Source organism: Cydia fagiglandana, chromosome 4, assembly GCF_963556715.1.
Source record: "Cydia fagiglandana chromosome 4, ilCydFagi1.1, whole genome shotgun sequence".
NCBI classification, from domain to species: Eukaryota; Metazoa; Arthropoda; class Insecta; order Lepidoptera; family Tortricidae; genus Cydia; species Cydia fagiglandana.
The window spans coordinates 3,560,454-3,579,544 of record NC_085935.1 but is presented as its reverse complement, the minus strand read 5'-3'; the positions used below and the strand labels follow the sequence as shown (position 1 = coordinate 3,579,544).

At 34.7% G+C, this 19,091-nt stretch overlaps 1 protein-coding gene across 5 annotated transcripts in view; it reads left to right on the top strand.

Moving 5' to 3' along the window:
• LOC134663508 (GTPase-activating protein skywalker) overlaps nucleotides 1–19,091 on the top strand; it is a 129,231-nt gene that overhangs the window by 61,090 nt on the left and 49,050 nt on the right. For all 5 annotated transcript variants that reach the window (XM_063519894.1, XM_063519890.1, XM_063519891.1 and 2 more), the window contains exon 4: nucleotides 8,554–8,758. In XM_063519894.1, the coding sequence (XP_063375964.1) occupies nucleotides 8,554–8,758 (205 nt within the window). The remainder of the gene's footprint in view (nucleotides 1–8,553; nucleotides 8,759–19,091) is intronic.

Sequence of the window (19,091 nt, the reverse complement as noted above, 5' to 3'; positions counted from 1 at the left end):
CAGTTTCTTACCGAGATCCATTTTATACTAATTGCTCGTGCTGTTTCCTCATGAATTAATTATTAGCTTTGCTAGTCTTATGTGGTTTTGCAACAGATTTGCTAATAAATGAGGGTTCCGTGTACGTGTTTTAATATTATGTGGTTTCTATTGTATTTACTTTTACACGTGCTAATTTATTAATAATGATGTTACATAAAAGGTGAAAAACCTTAACCCATCCAATGTGTAGATACATCATTTCTTTTGACGTTAACGACATACAACAATAGACTAATGAATACTGAAATTGTTGTATGCATACATTAAACATTTCTCACATTTCTTTACAGTGATTTTTACATAAGATTTACCCATGTATATGTATAGCATATACCGAGAATGTTTAATCATAGATGTGAGTACATCTATAAATTGAAATAAAATATTCCAACAAAAACAAGAGTATAATAAGTGTATCTACTACTCTACATCAATTCAATAGGGACATGTAAACATATTTTTGACTATGGTAAGTACCTAATAGATACTACGTCTTGTGTTTACTTTAGTAGTTTTGTCTGTACTCAAAAATACTTAAGTAAGTACGAGCAAAATACGCCTGACACAAGTAAAGTCGCTTGCAAAGAGAATCCCATCTCAAGGCCAACATTCAGAGCTAGCCTATTTGCGCGTAACAAGACACAAAAAGTGGACGCACGCCACGCAATTCATTATACAAGGGGCCCGGACGCGACGCGATGGAAATAGTAAATAGATTGCGAACGCGACCAGACTCCGTTGCCTTCGTTACTTCGTCTGTTACTGGCGGGGGTCGATGTTCCATGATTCTCATTTGTTTTCGAACTGTCTATCGCGTAGGGGAGTTGCCCAGGGTCTCATCCTCGGACCAGTTTTGTTTATAGGAAATGCTTTAGTTATTGTGTGGTTCCTAATTTCCTATCATCCTTATTTTGTAAGGTTAACAGAAGATATAATTTAATATGATCCCAACTAGCAAAATAGTCGTATAAGAATTGATTTACTCAGCCTGTAATCGTATAACAGCCGAGTTACGGTTGTTGAAACACCAATATATCGTATAATAGCGGTTAACTCGACTATTTAGCAATTTTCGCTAATTAGTGCTATAATCATGTCGTATAAACGTTTATAGCTCTATCTTTTAGCACTTTTATTCCACCTTTTAATAAATGCTGAATTAGCGCTACTAAATCACTTTTATTCAGCATAATTGTTCTATTAAAATCATATAACAGCTATAGAATAGCTAATTGTCTGAATAAGGCGCTTTAATACAACTGTTACTCAACTCTCTTCTCTGTTGCTATAAAAGCCTATTAAAAGCAATCCAATAACCATTTGGCAACAATGCTGCTGTAACAGCGCGCTTATATCATAATTCGGGTAATGGGGCTCAAACCGCTGTTATAGGAGCTGAAGTGTATTTACAGGTTTTATTCAAAATGTATTCAGCTTAGAGTACTTTTAAAGAGTTTTGAACTACATTAACAGCACAAGTCAGCCATGTTGTACGTTTCAATATAGTCCGGTGGCCAACTGCATGAAACCCTACCTGATAAAAAAATAGAAAATCCTACTCTGTAGGGGTAGCTGACTTTTAGTAGCATCAACTGCTCTTGGTCGGCCGCGGCTTAATTTCGCAAATTTTGCGTAAATGGCAAAATAGTGGCACAAAAATTCATCAAAAAAAAAACCCCATCGTATAATAGAATGAAACTTGCAGGGTAGGATAGCTGCCTTTGAGGACAGCAAAACAAAAGTGGTCAGCTACATCCTGTGTTGGCAGGTTCCTGTGTTCGACCGAATTTGTGGTACCACGTGACAACTACAATTTACCTCATCGAAAAATAGAATGAAAAAAACTGATTGTAATACCTACATTAAATTTGTTGACGTATGTCTTGGTCGGCCTCACCTTAGCCTGATAGCTTTTGCAGTCCGTCCGCATTAAAAAAAATGTGAATGGCAGCAATCCTACCATACAAGTGACATTCTATTTTTCGATGAAGTAAATTGTAGCTCACGTGGTACCACAAATTCGGTCGGACACAGGAACCTGCCAACACAGGATGTAGCTGACCACTTTTGTTTTTTTGATAAATATTTGTACCACTTTTTTGCCATTTGCGCAAAATTTGCCAAGTTAAGCCACGGCCGACCAAGAGCAGTTGAAGCTGCTAAAAGTCAGCTACCCCCACAGAGTAGGATTATTCTATTTTTTTATCAGGTAGGGTTTCATGCAGTCGGCCACCGGACTATAAATCCATAAACATGGCGACAACATGTGCTATAAGTGTAGCAGTAAACGCAGTTACTCGACTTATAGTCGAATTAATGAGATATAACAGAAACTAGATCGTGTAAGCAAATTTTTACTTATTTTAATTAATATTTTTTTGTTGAAATTTAAGAAAATAGGCGGCCCATGAATATATATGAACCAGTGCCTTTGGTTTTATCAATAAAGTATTTTTCGCGCTAGGTTTTACTGTATTACGTGTACTTACAGACAGTAAAAACTTATGTACACAATCACGGTAAAAATAAATGTCATGGATGACAGCAGTAAAAAAATACTTAAGTACCTTTTTGTTTTATTAGATACGTGAAGACGATTAGGCTTCAAACTTAATCAAATAATTGAAATATAATCGCTTACCTGAGATCGTTTTTAGCACATATTTGTTGAATAAAAGCATTTACTGCACTCTTACGCATTCAAAATGCCGAGTAAAAGCAATTCGGTTACTTTTACGAAACATTTTTGCTGAGAAAAAGCAGTGCGGTTGCTTTTATAGAACACTTTCACTGCGTAATAGCAAATTGATAATGTTTATAGAACAAATAATCCAATAAAAGCACTATCGTTGCTATTAAAACACTAGAAGCGCTTTATATCAACTTTTACTCAACTCTTACAGCATCGATTTGCTTCTTATACAGCGCTTACTCTATTTTTATAACACTTTTAGTCTGTATAAGTGCGCCTTTTCGCGTTGAGTAAACGCTTACAGGACTTTTATTCGACTGTTTTTACACCGTTTATAGCACCAAAAAGCGAAAATAAAAACGTGCTCTCAACTTTTATAGCACATAGATTTGCTAGTTGGGATGTACATGGATTGCAAATTGCTTCGTCTGTTACAAACGTTCGGGATCGAAGTTCCACGGTTGTCATTTACTGTCCAAGCGATTATTGTTTTCCAAAAGGGAGTTGCCCAGGGTCATATTTTTGGACCTATTTTGTGCAAAAGAAAGGCTTTAATTGTTATAGGGTTAGTTCTTATCTTCGTTATTTTGTAAGGTTGACAGTAGAAGATATGATTTACATAGTATGATGTAAAGTAGTGTGGAATATTCAGAAGTTACAAAATTTAAATTAGTAACAATTGTACATTTCATTTACAATATCCCCATGTTTTTCAAAGCCAATCAAAAGTATAAAACTCATATTGCAAAGCCTAACATCTAGTCCGTTTTCACTGATTTGAGATCGAAATATGTAGTTGTAAAATATTAACCACCATACCCAATGGAAACCTCTGATGATTCGTGGTTGTCCGCCGAGTTGACGTCGCCATCCAATTAATAATTCGAGGCGTGTTCGTGACGTAAGCCGACTGGTTTTAAAGAATTCCAACACGATAGCGAAGGCTTGCAGTGCTGCAGTCTCATATCATATCTGCTTCAGTTTTTACGCCTTTTTTTATTGCGCATAATCTTTGTAGATACTGCCTTCACGACTGTATTATCATCGCGTTTTTCAATTGTTTTTTGGTTGTTAAAGTTCCAAATTTCACTTAAACATACCAATAATTCACAAACATTTTCCTAATTTCAAAAGAATATCTAGATCTATGCTTCATATTTGGCATTTGTTTAATGCTAACCTACTTAAATGTCTGGAGTATTTGATCCTCTATATAGCTTTCTGTTTCAGCGAACACAAGTTTGGAAATTAAGTAATAACTTAATAAGGCAGACAGCAGCCCCAAACGGAATGGTTTCTTTATGACTCTAAAACCTTTTTACGAGTTTGCAATGTTTTGTCGAGTTTGCGCCTTGTTTTTGTTCTACTTTGGCTTAGTTAATTGAGCTAAGATGTGTTTAATCTTATCTAATCAAAATTAGGTTATGTTTACTCTTTACAGCTTTGAGTTTGAGTCTTATTAAAAATTCACGGGAAGTTCCTCCCATATGCTTAAACTTCTTTTTATTAGAAAAATGTTAAATTAAACTTTTGTGGCTTTATTTATGTAACAAGTTGTTATAAAGTGAAACTTCATACACGGAATGGCAAGGAATTTGTATCTGAGATTAAATTTTAAACCTGGTTTAATGTTGAGTATAAAACCCGGATGTATAATGTAGCTGTTAAACGAAATTATGGTATTGATGCACGAATTTCGCAGAATACTTGATATAAGCTACTCTACGTCAGACTTAGGATAACACAGAAAACAAAGTTATTATTTATTACAAATGGCATAACGATTTTTTATGTGCAGTCTGGATTTACTTCAATCGTTTCTTAATTCGTGCTATCGCGAATTCGCCAGCTGAATGCTAAAAAAAGAATTTGCCGACCGCCAAGAACTGGGTTCGGACTGTTTCGACGACAAACGACTATTGCTCGCATTCGAATTTTGTCGACGATGCCGATGCCGGCACCGCCAGTCATTGACCCGTATTTGCGCAACGCATATCTTCAAACTGATGCTTCTTATCTCAGGCCACGTGACTTTTCATTCTAGAAACGACCAGAAATCTGCTGATCGAAGCTTGTTTTAGAAAGTGGAAGTTAATGAAAACATGTTATCTATTCTCATACATATTGATCTTAACGTATGTTTGAACATAGCAACGACACTAATAACGACTGACGTGAGGTACAAGCCTCTAAAGATAATGATAAACTTTTTGATATAGTTAAATTTAATATTTAAGGCAAACTACATGACGTGTTTGAGAATGTTTCAACTTTCAATAAACAACATGTAACAAAATGTAGTAAATAACTTTAAAGTGGTAGTTTATTACATTGTAATTCTAATTACAGCTTGTGCTTTGTATTTTAACATATAAGATCTTTGAATTTATTTATCTTACAACGACAAATAGGTCAATTGCTTCTAAATTAGATATCGGAGAATCAGCAGTCTCATGCGTTCTATAAAAAGAACAAGTAAACAGTGAAATAAACTGAAGTAATATAAATTCAAAAGTTTGCTCAGATGCCCAGACCTTTTCTTGTCATTACACGGTACTAAAGAGAATTTGAATACGAAAAGGTCTGAAAACTTGTACAAAGGAATGGAAACATTACGCAGACAAAGCAATAAGTCGGTCGGGCAGTGTAGCCAGGCAAAATGTTTGTATGTCTCGATGGCCTTGCTCGCAAAGTAGATAATCACGGCTCAACTCGTGAATGTGTCGGCTCTAGATTGGATAACAAATTTATGTGTGTTTACGAATCAATTTGCATGTTCATACAAAAGATCCCCGATTCGAAAATATATTTGCAGCGCGATCGTGACTCCACAGAGCGACGGGAGCTTTATAGACGGCGGAAATTAAGGGATCAGCCTCGGCTTCCATTACGATGTATCTCTCGGCAATTGTTCGTTTGTGTTCCACATAGTGCTGGCAAGAACTCGAGTCTTTAGACTCCTTTTAAAGAGTAGACTCAGGTTTTTAGACTCTGGTATTAATTCATTATCGGTGCCTCAGTTCTTTTAAACTCGTTAGTAAGACTTATGTAGAGTTAGAGACTTACTGAAAGTTATTATTACAATGTTTAAGACACGTCGTCTTTACTCTCTAACGTAACGCTTTTAATGGCGACGATTCTCCTTGCCCTTATTTTGATAGATTGTTTACTCTAGTGTTTTTGAGTCACTCTTAAATACACGGAAGGACGGGAAACGGCATGTGCCTGGATTAGTATGGAAACCTATGTCGCCAAAACGCTGTCACAAAAATTGGCCATATTTTCTTATTTCGAAAGGGATTATGAGCCCTCGCCCATCACAATAATTTGAACTTTACAGTAAAGATAATTATGTCAAAATTGCACTACGATTTTTATTTTTGTAAATTGACATTTATGCTCTATCGCTTTTACACTTGCATGCCTTTTCCAAGAGTGAATGCGATAGGATAAAATATTCAACTATGAGGTTGACACATGCGATAGGGATGTGCATATTGTGCATGATTCGGTGTGATATCGATAAACGCTTATTAATGATTAGTGTACACGTAAACTACTCAGTTTGTTTATACATATGTATTACTATATTTTCTGGCGACAATTAGGTACTTACCTACTCTTTACTAACAAAAATGCTCGTATTTAATGTAATCAAGCCACCAACCACGCATATACTCGTAACTGTAAGCGAGGATATAATAAAAACTGTTACTCCTTATTAGCACACCCCGCGTGATGCCCGTGTCCTCAGTTACGTGCTACATGTCGCGCAACCATCATCTTCCTTCTTCCTAGCGTTGTTCCGGCTATTTGCCACGGAGCCGGCCCGCGTCAGGCACGGAGACTGGGGTCTGCTTGGAAACTTAACACGAGAATTGGCGTATGCACTCTTTTTTCCGAGAGAGACTGTCATCTGACCTTCCTACTTCGAGAGGAGACTTTACAGCCGTATTAGAACAATGAGATACGTAAAAAAAAACAATGGAAATATTAACAATATTTTTTGCACTTAGACGGTTATCACACTAAATGCGGATACGAATGCCGCTCTGATGTAGGTACGAGCGAGATAGCACTATGCACGTTTTTACCGGACATGGTGCGTACTCGCATCCATAAGAAGACCGCTTTAAGATTTGTGCAAGAGTGTGGAGCGGGCTTTAGACTGGCCAGCAAATACCCGGCAGTAAAATTATGTGACAGCTTAAAAGTGACACCTTACCTACTCGTATTTAATATAGGAAATTGACAAATATGTACTATCCATGGATGCAATACTATAAGAAAAACTTTAAATCAAATAATTCATTGCATAGCAATAAATAAGTAAGGACATATTTTGTACATAATATAAAATGTGCATAAGCGACGACCTTCTCGATATGATCATCCAGAGGCAAAACAAAAATAAATTATTAAGAACATGTATAAACATAAATGAACTGAACTGTGTATTTATACGAACATCGACATCGATAACATTTTTGATATGGTCCTCGCACTGTGGGTGAATAGCGCACCCGTACATGACTTTTACGCTAAGTAGATATCAACCTTATCTCATTTACATAAATTTGATTTTTGTACTAAACAATCCAAAAATCCTTGCGGAAACCGAAATAGAAAAAAATATTGAAATATTACATGAAATAATACTTACCGATGATATGAAATGCCTTCATATCTAATATTTTTTATTCGGCTATTATTTTTACACTCCAAAATGGAGCAGCACGGCATATTCGTAATTATTTCTAATTTTTACTAGAATTGTTTTCACATCTGACATGTCAAAAGCGCCATACTGAACTGTCAATAGTCTGTGCTGAAAGTGAATGCAGCTAACCTTAATCTTGCCACACGCTATAGACGTACGTTTCACTTCTATTACTTCTTTGTTTTGTGCTTAAATACGTATCTGTATCTTTAAAGGATTGGAACTCAGGGCTCAAAAGATTCCGAAGTCTTTTTAATGAAGTATCTCGTAAAAATAAGAATAGTTCTTGTTGTTCGGAGTTCTTCAAATGCACATTTATAAGATTCGAGTTCCCACCGACAGCAACACTAGTTTCATGAATAAGCGCTGGAATGAATCCTTCCTCTGGGGAACATTGTAGGTATATACACTTGTATCCTCCGTTTTAAAAAGTAATAACTTTATCTTTCCGTTGCGAATTTCGATTGGCTCTTTAAAACCAGAATCAATTTAACATTTACTGCCGCATACTGGTACATACACTACACACTAAAATAAGACGAGAGGCAATATCATGTAGGGTAATTGTAAAGTATATTTAATTATGAAGTTTCTAACACATAGATCTGCCGGTAACCGGGTTACCGTGAGAAAGTATCATAAAGATATAGTCCATTTAGCTGCTCATTGTGGCAATATAAATTGAATTACCGTATCATTAACCGGATGTGGTCAACGTAATCTCGGTTACTAAAAGTAGCCCTTTTGTTCTTGTGTTAATATAGAAGTCTGATGAAAAATGATCGAAGACTAAGTCATCTGTAAATTCGAGTAGGTACTAATTTATTAATGTTTATAGGTTACAGTGGTTTAATTAAGTTCTTTAAATATACTGTTAATCTTTCCTGCATCATTGTCCCATAAAATTTGCCCATAACGCAAATTTGATTGCCATACCTACTTATGAGTAAAAGGAGAGTTGTTATAGGGCTTTTCTCGTAAACCACACACACGCTGCGTTTTAAAAACAAACTGATGCATTATACTGTCCATCATAAACTAAGCTAGTTATTTTGTTTTACTTTTTAGATATTAATTTTAGCTTATGCTTTGTCCCCAGGTGTTCGGAACAGTGGAGTTACCGGACAAGCCAATCATGCTACCACCCTTCGTTGAGGCAACGCACTGCCTCGGCTACCACCTGACTCGTAAGGGCCGCGCGGTCGCCGATCGGGTCGTCTCCGTGCTAGGCTATGCCTGCCCCGACATTACATACAGCCCCAGCCTCTATCCCATCACGGCTGCCCTGCTACACTTTATGCCTGGTAAGTTTTACGATAAGCAATACTGAAAACATCTAAAAATCTAGATTTCATTATCTGCTATAGGGAACTATCATCGCTCGAATATCCAAGAGTGATAGACAGGCAGGTAATGAAAATTCTATGTTTGCTGCAGGCCTTCTTAAAGTTACATAAAAAAATAACACTCCTTTTATGAAGCCGCATCTTAGCACGGTCCGTATTGTATCAAAGACCGTGGTCCGGCACATTATGTTAAAAATAACAACTGGAGCTAGTCCTAGTTTTGACTAAAACATTGCATCACATCTTTCAACCCCGAAGGGAAACAGCTTTGTTGCAAAGTGAGTAGGATGACGGATAAATTTAATGCTTCCTGCCCCAAATTAATTCATATGTCAATAGCAAGCAATTTTGCAATTCCCGACAAATGGACGATGCGAAATGTTTATTTAAAAATTTGTTCATTGAATTTCCAATCGTTTGTTCTGTCAGTTAGGTTCTGGCCAATTGACTAAAAAATTCACAGTAGTGATCTATAAAATGAAACGAATTCTTTATACCAGCAGTATTTAATAATTTTCTGTGTATATAAACTTCTAGGCCGCTTTTCGGAGGCCAGATATAAAATTTTAATTTATTTCTTACGTTTGCAAACTGGTTTGGTGTAATAAATCATAAGTCATGTTCGAATAATGTATAAAGCTGGGAATACTTGTTATCGTAGGTTGCGACCTTTCCGATGCCTTGTTATCATAACCGCGTTACGAATCGCGCGGAGATAAGTTATTTATAGCGACCTGCGTTAACAACATACTTATTGTTCACAATCTTGTCTTGATTCTCTTTAAATAATTAGTCATCGTCATCGCTTATCTTTACCGCGATAAACTTCATAATGACCGCTTAAGATCAACCATATCGACCATTATTATAACGACGAGTTCTTTGCTGTGATGTTATTGTACCTATAATTGTTGGGAAAGGGGATATATATGGCAGACACGGTCATAAGTTATGGGCTAAGTAGCTACGGACGAACATATAAAACATACATAGATAACATATATAAACTACAACTTAGCATACTTAAAACTATTTTACCAACATACTTAAATAGATTTGATAACGAATGTGATATTTTTAAACACTGTAAAGTAATGTCTATCTTTGACAAAATCAACATGTCGATAGTTCTCGATGAATATGATAAAATAAAACTACTAGAAATGAAATATAGACATAAAAAATTACGTAGCACAGTTGTTCAACCTAGATATATTCTCCCAAAGTACGTAAACGTGTATGGCAGGAGGACGTGGGAATATATGCTACCTAGCATACTAAATAATATACCAGAAGAAATATATAAAAATACCCTCGAAAATAAAACTAAATGTAAAAACTCGTTTAAGAAATATTACCAGGATGGGAATGTGTGATGACAGGTGTTACCTGATACTTGTTTACTTACGAACTTATTTTTTCCTTTATGTGTCTAGTATATAAGTACCATATACAAAAAAAAGCATAGGTATATAAACATTACACATGCAGTTTGAGCGTAGTGATGCATTTGCACCACGCATAAACTTTCACAAGTTTCTGTGGCGCATCTTAGTTTTAAGTTGTTTGTATTATTTTTTTGTGATGTGTAAATAAATAAAAAAAATAAAAAAAAATAAAAAATATGTTCTTATATCTGTTTAATCGGTTGTCCTTACCGGATATACGTATACGTCTAAAATACGATTCATAAAATGCTATACATTTTATCACCCGTTTCCTTCACCGTTTTAAATTTCTATGATTAGTTCGTACAGTGTACACAAGCTCGTTTAAGAATTGTAAAAGTTTAACGCCGTCTGTTACTTTTATTTTGCCAAGAAATCAGTGTAAACAGACGTGAATCGGTTACGAAGCATCGATTCAGGAGCAGAGGCGTCACCGAGTTTTACGTCGCTGTCGGACTAATTCAGTAATGAGTGCGAGGGGCGATAATTGAACTCGGCAATAGGCAAATTGCCGGAGGACTCTCCTGTCTGCAACTGCGTCACTATCTCACAAACTGCAAACAATATTCAACTCTGTTCCATCTGTTTATGTACAATAATCCCTTAGGTAATCGTAGTATCTTCCATCGATCTCATCAAGATCTGAATTGGACTCTCGCGCTGCGTCCCAGAGTTCGGAATGCATATTGCTATTTGGCTTCCCACCACAGGGATCCCATCAGGAACGTCGCAGATTTGCATTCCGTGCGTCGTGCTTGCCAATTTCAACCCGCTTCCTACTCTCTCATGCAATTGTGAGGAATGCGAACACGCTTGTGATCGATACGCTGTTATTTTCGCATCCTATTTCGCTAAATTGATCTTGATCGATGTCTATCAGACAATATGAATTGGGATAAGAACGTGCCGTCACACCGTCCGACACGTGAGGAGGCGGTAGCTCGGGTTGCGCCGCCGTATCAATTTGGCCGCCGGATGGCTAGAAAAGTGACAATTTCCTCCATTGTCCTCCGCCACATCATTTATGATATCCCAGCATACAAAATGCACCAACATTAACAAGAAGCATCTCTTTGTGCGATATACTTATTGTTATTTTGTTCCAACTTTGTCGCTGATGGATGACTCGTGTAAACAATGCATACATTAATCAACGCCACATAATGTAATATCATGGGAACCGGCGTGAAATAGTCCTCACAATGGACTCTCTGTGGAGTTTCATAGGGCTTTATTCATCGGGGAGTTACGTAATGTACATGCGACGCACGGTTCGTGAATCTTTTCGTCGCATTTATTTTTGTGTGCGCTGATTTAATTAATGGCATGCGAGTTTAAGTCATTAAAGTCTTGGAATAACACGTCGATTTTGGCTCGTGTTTAGCATGCGTCGAAAAACACCGGTGGAATGTTTTTATTATTGTCGCCCAGTCAATGTCGCTAGATAATTATTTTCGAACGTTCCCCGGCCGTGACACTGGCGTTATCATACAACGCCGAGATACTGGGGGAGTTCAGACTGCGACATCGTTTTCGCGCAAAAAATAACGCAGTTTCTAATAGTATCGCCAAAGATACATTGATTGATAAGATGCGTAAAATTTGAGACAATTTCTTGCTTCGAGTTGGACAAGTAAACGAGATGGCGCTGTACAGCTCCATACATTTTGCGGTAACTCTTATTGTCAAAAGTTGACGTTTGACAGTTCAGTGGCAAACATTGGCGCAGTACAGCACCATCTGCTTTGGATAGCGATACGGGGCACGTTTTTATCTTAGACTTTACCTCTCTATTATAATCAATTCTCTTTGGTATCGCATAAAATCGCTGGGTTTAGTGGTTGGCTTCCGGCCAGGCTTGGCACCGCACGGTCTTGGAACAAGTGCCGCTACGGGATCCTTGTTTTCATATATTTGTACCGCTCCGAGCGATGCTTACCGATGATTTAGATATAACCTCTTTGTTAGCGTGCCTCTGCACTTGTTATTTACATGCTTTTACTGAACTTGCAATGTATGTAATATGTCTTTGTATGTACGGGTCAAATCTTGCAAGTTAAATTTGACCTACTTCCCGGTTTCCGATTAAGCTGAAAATTTGCATATTACTTATGATTTAAGTCGGGTGAAAATGCAATATTATGGTACCATCGAGCTGATCTGATCATGAAGACAGGAGGTGGCCATAGGAACTCTGTGAGAAAACAACGCAACCAAATTGTGTTTGGGGTTTTTAGAATTATCTCGATGAGTATTAGTTGCCTGTGGACAGAAAAATACAGTCAGCTATAAAAGCTTGTAGCAAAAATGAAATGATTACCAAAAACTAGTTTATTTCATCTCGTAAATCTAAAATCGATTGTATGCTCTGAAAATTCCGGAACGAGAATGTCAGAAGCGAAAGCCAGATGCTGGGCGCATTTATAATGCGTTCATTCAATTAAAAAATCTTAATGAAATTCGATTCCGTGTGCGATTCTGGGACAAAGGTTGAAGGGTCGTGCAAAAACGTTGTATAAAACACTCATTACATGCTGTTTGTCGCGGACCTGTCGGAGCGCGACCAGCCTTCCTCTTCCGGTAAAGTGCTTTAATTAATTCACCTTTGTACTTCGCCTACACGAGCCTCAGATCTTTTTCATTAGCTTTCCCAAATTACACGTCCGAGTCGTCGTTTTGAAAGCTTTTGTTTGAGTCACAGAATGTATGTTTGGGACGGGTGGCAAATTTAATTCACTCATTGTAATTATTCGATTGCGTGGGTTCATTTGTTTTCAAACGACTTTGTTTTTTCTTCTTCTTCCAAACCAAATGAAACATGTTCTTGATTATGGCTGAGAGTTATACTGTCTGCTCCAGCCATTTGGGTTTTATTCTTACTTTAAATATTTCTTTTACTAGTCTCTTACCCCCAGGGTAGCGATAGTATCTTATTGCGTGACCACGTCGCATGTGGCTCTCACTAAACGAAATAGTAAATAATGCTTATCGGAGTTACCCCCTACGTAAACAGGAGTTACGCGCACTATTTTCTCATGTATTAGGGAATTTAGTATTACTAACCCTACTGAACAGCTATTTTCTCGAACGTGCAATGAAATATACTTGTACATTGCAGCACGCTTGAAAATATTTAAATTATTTTCTTCAATGACAACGATTTGATGTCAAGATCTTTCTATTTGCCTTTCAAGTATTAGACATTATACGTACATGAAAAGGCTCATAATATCGAAAACAAAATATTCGCATTCGCAGATGCAGGAATAATCTTATCTTATCTTATTGTTTTCGGGGGCCCTTACGGTTACACTTCGACCCAATAGGGATCTTTTGTGCAATTGCCCCCTAATAGAGAAGATCCGTCAACTACTCAAGAGGAATAATAAAAGGTTTTAATAAAAAACTTCAAAAAAATTACTCGCTTTTTTATTATTGTAAAAGGAAGATTCTAATTTGACATTTATCTCAAACTCAGTTTTCCAAAGTTGGTCTATCTCTTCTCTCCCCTATCTCTCCTTTTCCCACTAGATGATGGGCCTGTGCCCATGCCATCTGTATAGGCGAAATTTTAAAAACGGAGTGCATCATCGTAGACCTCAACATAAGACACGACGGGCGGCATCTTCCGCCTCGTTGATAAAGACAATATCATTGTTAAGCACACATCCTCCCCTCCCAAGGTTAATACATCGCCTCATAACCCAGAACACAGCCCATCTCGGCAATAAACGACTATATTATCCACTAGAGCCGCCCACGGCTGTCGGATGACATAATTCAGACCTAGGACATGACACACCCGGCAATCTAAGTCGATTGGATGAATGGGGTGATACTGAGTACTGTTGTGTAGCTAGGTTTCCGAAATTGTTACTTTGAAAATCTCCATTTGCTTACGGTAAAGTCAAGGAATTTATTTTTGTGCTACTTCGTAACTTGTCACAGTGACAATCAATATGAAATCCGCTATGGATCTCATATTATTGTCACAGTGACGAGGTGCGTAATCCTTGTATTATCCTTTGATTCGCGTGCAGTAACTGATATCAACGATATCTGTACCTTTACCGTACCTACCTTTGTTTGATTCTCGATCTAATTTTCGAAGCGGTTACGAAAGCAGTCTTACATACGCGTAATTTGAAAAAATATCCCCGTATACTTCTCTCTACCAGTGTTGGCAAAATATCAATTCGAATTGACGATTGACGATTGAGGATTGACCGATCAATCCGAATTGACGATTGACGATTGACGAAACTAATTCTAAATCTACTGATTGAAGATTGACGATTACTAATCGTTAATTCGAATTGACCGGTCAATCCTCAATCCTCAATCGTCAATTCGGATTGACGATTACTTTGTATGTACACCTAATGTCCTTTTTATTTAGGCCATTTTTTGAAACTGACCAAATGCGTTCCGAAGCGGTGTCCGAGTTTACCAAAGGTTCCGAAACATGTTTCTGACGGCATTATGAAGGATGTCCTTTTTGGAACATTTTCGGGATTTTCCTTGAAATTAACCGATAGCGTTCAAAATCGATATCTGAGGTGCCCAAAGGTTTCGAAACTTGTTTCCGAGGGAAATATTGAGAGATGCCCTTTTTTGGGACATTTCTAGAAATTACCCGATTGCGTTTAAAATCGATATCTGAGGTAGCCAGAGGTTTCTAAACATCTTTTCGACTGCAATATTGAAAGGTGTCCTGTTTCGGGACATTTTACTGACATTTTTTGAAAGTGACTGCTTGCATTCAAAATCGATATCTAAGGTGCAAAACATGGTTTCAACGGCAATATTTAGATTCTACCAGGGACAGGAACCGGTTACCTTAACCGGGGTTTTTCATAGGGTTATTTTAGAAGCGGTTGTAAAAACACCTACCATAACGGTAACCGTCTGATAAGGTAACACTTTGATTCGGTAACCGTATCAGATACGGTTAACCTCTGTTACCGGTAACCGAAATAAAAACCCAGTCTATTCAGTTACCTCATTATAAAGTTTTTGACCAGTTCAAACGATTGTAATCTTTACGCACACTTATATTCAAGTTGTTATTGAATAACCGAGGTTGGCATGAGCGATCTATGAAGCCTCCAGCATAAACAAGTTTTTTTGCCGTTCCTCTGTTTATCTTTATATCTACCTGTGTGGTGTGTTCTTATTATAAATCTTATTATATTATAAATAAAATAAATAAAATAAATAAAATAAATAAAATAAATAAAATAAATAAAATAAATAAAATAAATAAAATAAATAAAATAAATAAAATAAATAAAATAAATAAAATAAATAAAATAAATAAAATAAATAAAATAAATAAAATAAATAAAATAAATAAAATAAATAAAATAAATAAAATAAATAAAATAAATAAAATAAATAAAATAAATAAAATAAATAAAATAAATAAAATAAATAAAATAAATAAAATAAATAAAATAAATAAAATAAATAAAATAAATAAAATAAATAAAATAAATAAAATAAATAAAATAAATAAAATAAATAAAATAAATAAAATAAATAAAATAAATAAAATAAATAAAATAAATAAAATAAATAAAATAAATAAAATAAATAAAATAAATAAAATAAATAAAATAAATAAAATAAATAAAATAAATAAAATAAATAAAATAAATAAAATAAATAAAATAAATAAAATAAATAAAATAAATAAAATAAATAAAATAAATAAAATAAATAAAATAAATAAAATAAATAAAATAAATAAAATAAATAAAATAAATAAAATAAATAAAATAAATAAAATAAATAAAATAAATAAAATAAATAAAATAAATAAAATAAATAAAATAAATAAAATAAATAAAATAAATAAAATAAATAAAATAAATAAAATAAATAAAATAAATAAAATAAATAAAATAAATAAAATAAATAAAATAAATAAAATAAATAAAATAAATAAAATAAATAAAATAAATAAAATAAATAAAATAAATAAAATAAATAAAATAAATAAAATAAATAAAATAAATAAAATAAATAAAATAAATAAAATAAATAAAATAAATAAAATAAATAAAATAAATAAAATAAATAAAATAAATAAAATAAATAAAATAAATAAAATAAATAAAATAAATAAAATAAATAAAATAAATAAAATAAATAAAATAAATAAAATAAATAAAATAAATAAAATAAATAAAATAAATAAAATAAATAAAATAAATAAAATAAATAAAATAAATAAAATAAATAAAATAAATAAAATAAATAAAATAAATAAAATAAATAAAATAAATAAAATAAATAAAATAAATAAAATAAATAAAATAAATAAAATAAATAAAATAAATAAAATTAATAAAATTAATAAAATTAATAAAATTAATAAAATTAATAAAATTAATAAAATAAATAAAATAAATAAAATAAATAAAATTAATAAAATTAATAAAATTAATAAAATTAATAAAATTAATAAAATTAATAAAATTAATAAAATAAATAAAATTAATAAAATTAATAAAATAAATAAAAAACTCCCGGTCCTGTAATAATAAAATTATAGGTCGTCAGTGACTACTGACATCAGGAACATGTTTTCGAACCTCTGGGAACCTCAGATATCGAATTTAAGTCCAGTAAGTAAGTCCCAAAAACTTTTAGGGACCTATGGTCGACATCGATTACGAATATGAACTTAATCGGCCAATTTCGAAAAATGTCCCAAAAAGGGACATCAGTCAATACTGACATCAGGAACATGTTTTCGAACCTCTGGGAACCTCAGATATCGAATTTAAGTCCAGTAAGTAAGTCCCAAAAACTTTTAGGGACCTATGATCGACATCGATTACGAATATGAACTTAATCGGCCAATTTCGAAAAATGTCCCAAAAAGGGACATCAGTCAATACTGACATCAGGAACATGTTTTCGAACCTCTGGGAACCTCAGATATCGAATTTAAGTCCAGTAAGTAAGTCCCCAAAACTTACACCTTTGAAAAGTAATCTTAGGGACTATGGTTAATCTAGATTGAGGATTGATTTAATCCGAATTGAGGATTGATGCGTTAATTCAAATTGATTCAATCGGATTGCCGCGTCAATCAGAATTGATTCAATTCGAATTGATCAATCCGGATTGATCAATTCGGATTGACGCGTCAATTCGATTGATCAATCCGGATTGATTTAGTTCAGATTGATGCCAACACTGCTCTCTACATACTTTGCCTGAACACACGTATTAGTATTAATATCGGTATTTATAGAATATAAATCATACATAGATCTATGACACAACGTGTCCGAAACATATAATTTGGTTCCAGTACAAAGGCTGTAACGGTACTTATTAGCTAATCCGTTTTTCTACTAAATTGTTCGGAATATTGCTGAGTCACTATTCATTCGACTGTACTATTGAAGTAAAATCATTTTATTTCATGACTTTTCGTTTTACTGGTCCAGAAAAGAACGTTGACAGCTGACAAATCATATCCATAACCGTTTCATAACAAGAAATTAAAATCTGAATCGAGCCGGAAGACTCCAGGGTCAGATTAAACCCATATTTTCATCATTCATATACGGGGTGTGGGCGGAATAAATTACCATATTGTTGTTGATCTCATAGCCTCGGGTCAGCGAGTAATGCCAAAAAATAGGGAAATAAACAAACACCCTATCTGGCAATAAAATTAGATACACTGAAATGAGAAGACAGCTTGGACCTGGCAGGTTATTAATAGTTAAAAAAAAGCATATGACACGACTAGCTAAGCTCTATGACGTTTGTTAGTGTATTTTTTAGCAACTGTTTTTAAGTTTTGCGATTAGGATGCACCTATTTATAAACTTTATCGCTCCCAAACTCGCGTACGTCATCGGTTGTGTCATGTGAGTAAAAAGTTACGGGCGGTCGAAGTTTACACTCCAAATGGTTTCTAGTCACGTAAACTCGGCTTTGTCGGCCGCCGATCGCCCAAGGACATTGTCGATGGCGAACTGATTACAATTCTGAACTTTATTCCCTTGTAATAAGGCGAATATTTTATAGTTTTGTTGGATGTTTACAGTGTCTACTGTACTTGTCTGTAGAAGTGTAGACCAATAAAGCATGCGGTTCTATGAACTTAATTTGGAAAATAAAATACGACGTTTCAAATGTTTCAATATACCGTGACTTTTACCGTGAGTGAGTTTCTTTGGGCAGTTTTTGTAGATTAATCAACAATCGTGTCTGATCAACTGAAGTGTTCCTCTAGTTACTTTTCTATTTGAAATGCTGGTGTTTATAATAATCTTGTTTAGTTATAAAAAAGATTTAAGTAGTAAGAATTACTCTGCCCCTGACTTCGTCTGCGTCGGTAAACTGCCATACACGCCCTTCCCCTAATCTCTCTCTTCCTTAGTTAGTACCCCCTTAGTACTGAACATTACAATTGTATGCTTGAAGAAGAAACAAACATCCAAAGAATGCCCTTAAATTTCATCAGTCGGTGAATTGAATTGAAGAGTAGCTAACATTGTGAAAGAAAATAAAAAAAGCCTATCCTATCGCATCGAATAGGTCTAACTAGAAACCAAAGGGTTCCGTAGACGGATCAATCGCGTCTGGTCTCGAAATAGCCGCACAACCAGCCGAACTGGCGTCTGTGAAATTTAACGCTATCCGCGCAAACAACGCGGCCGAAGATCAAACCGACTTCTATCATAATGAAAAGGTGTTGTAAGAAATGTATACTAATATCTAAATAATACAAAAACAACGTTACGTAACGAAGGTAATTTCGAAAGCGGGGTAATTTTGAAAATGCTAATATCTAGTAAACTTAGAAGGCACTA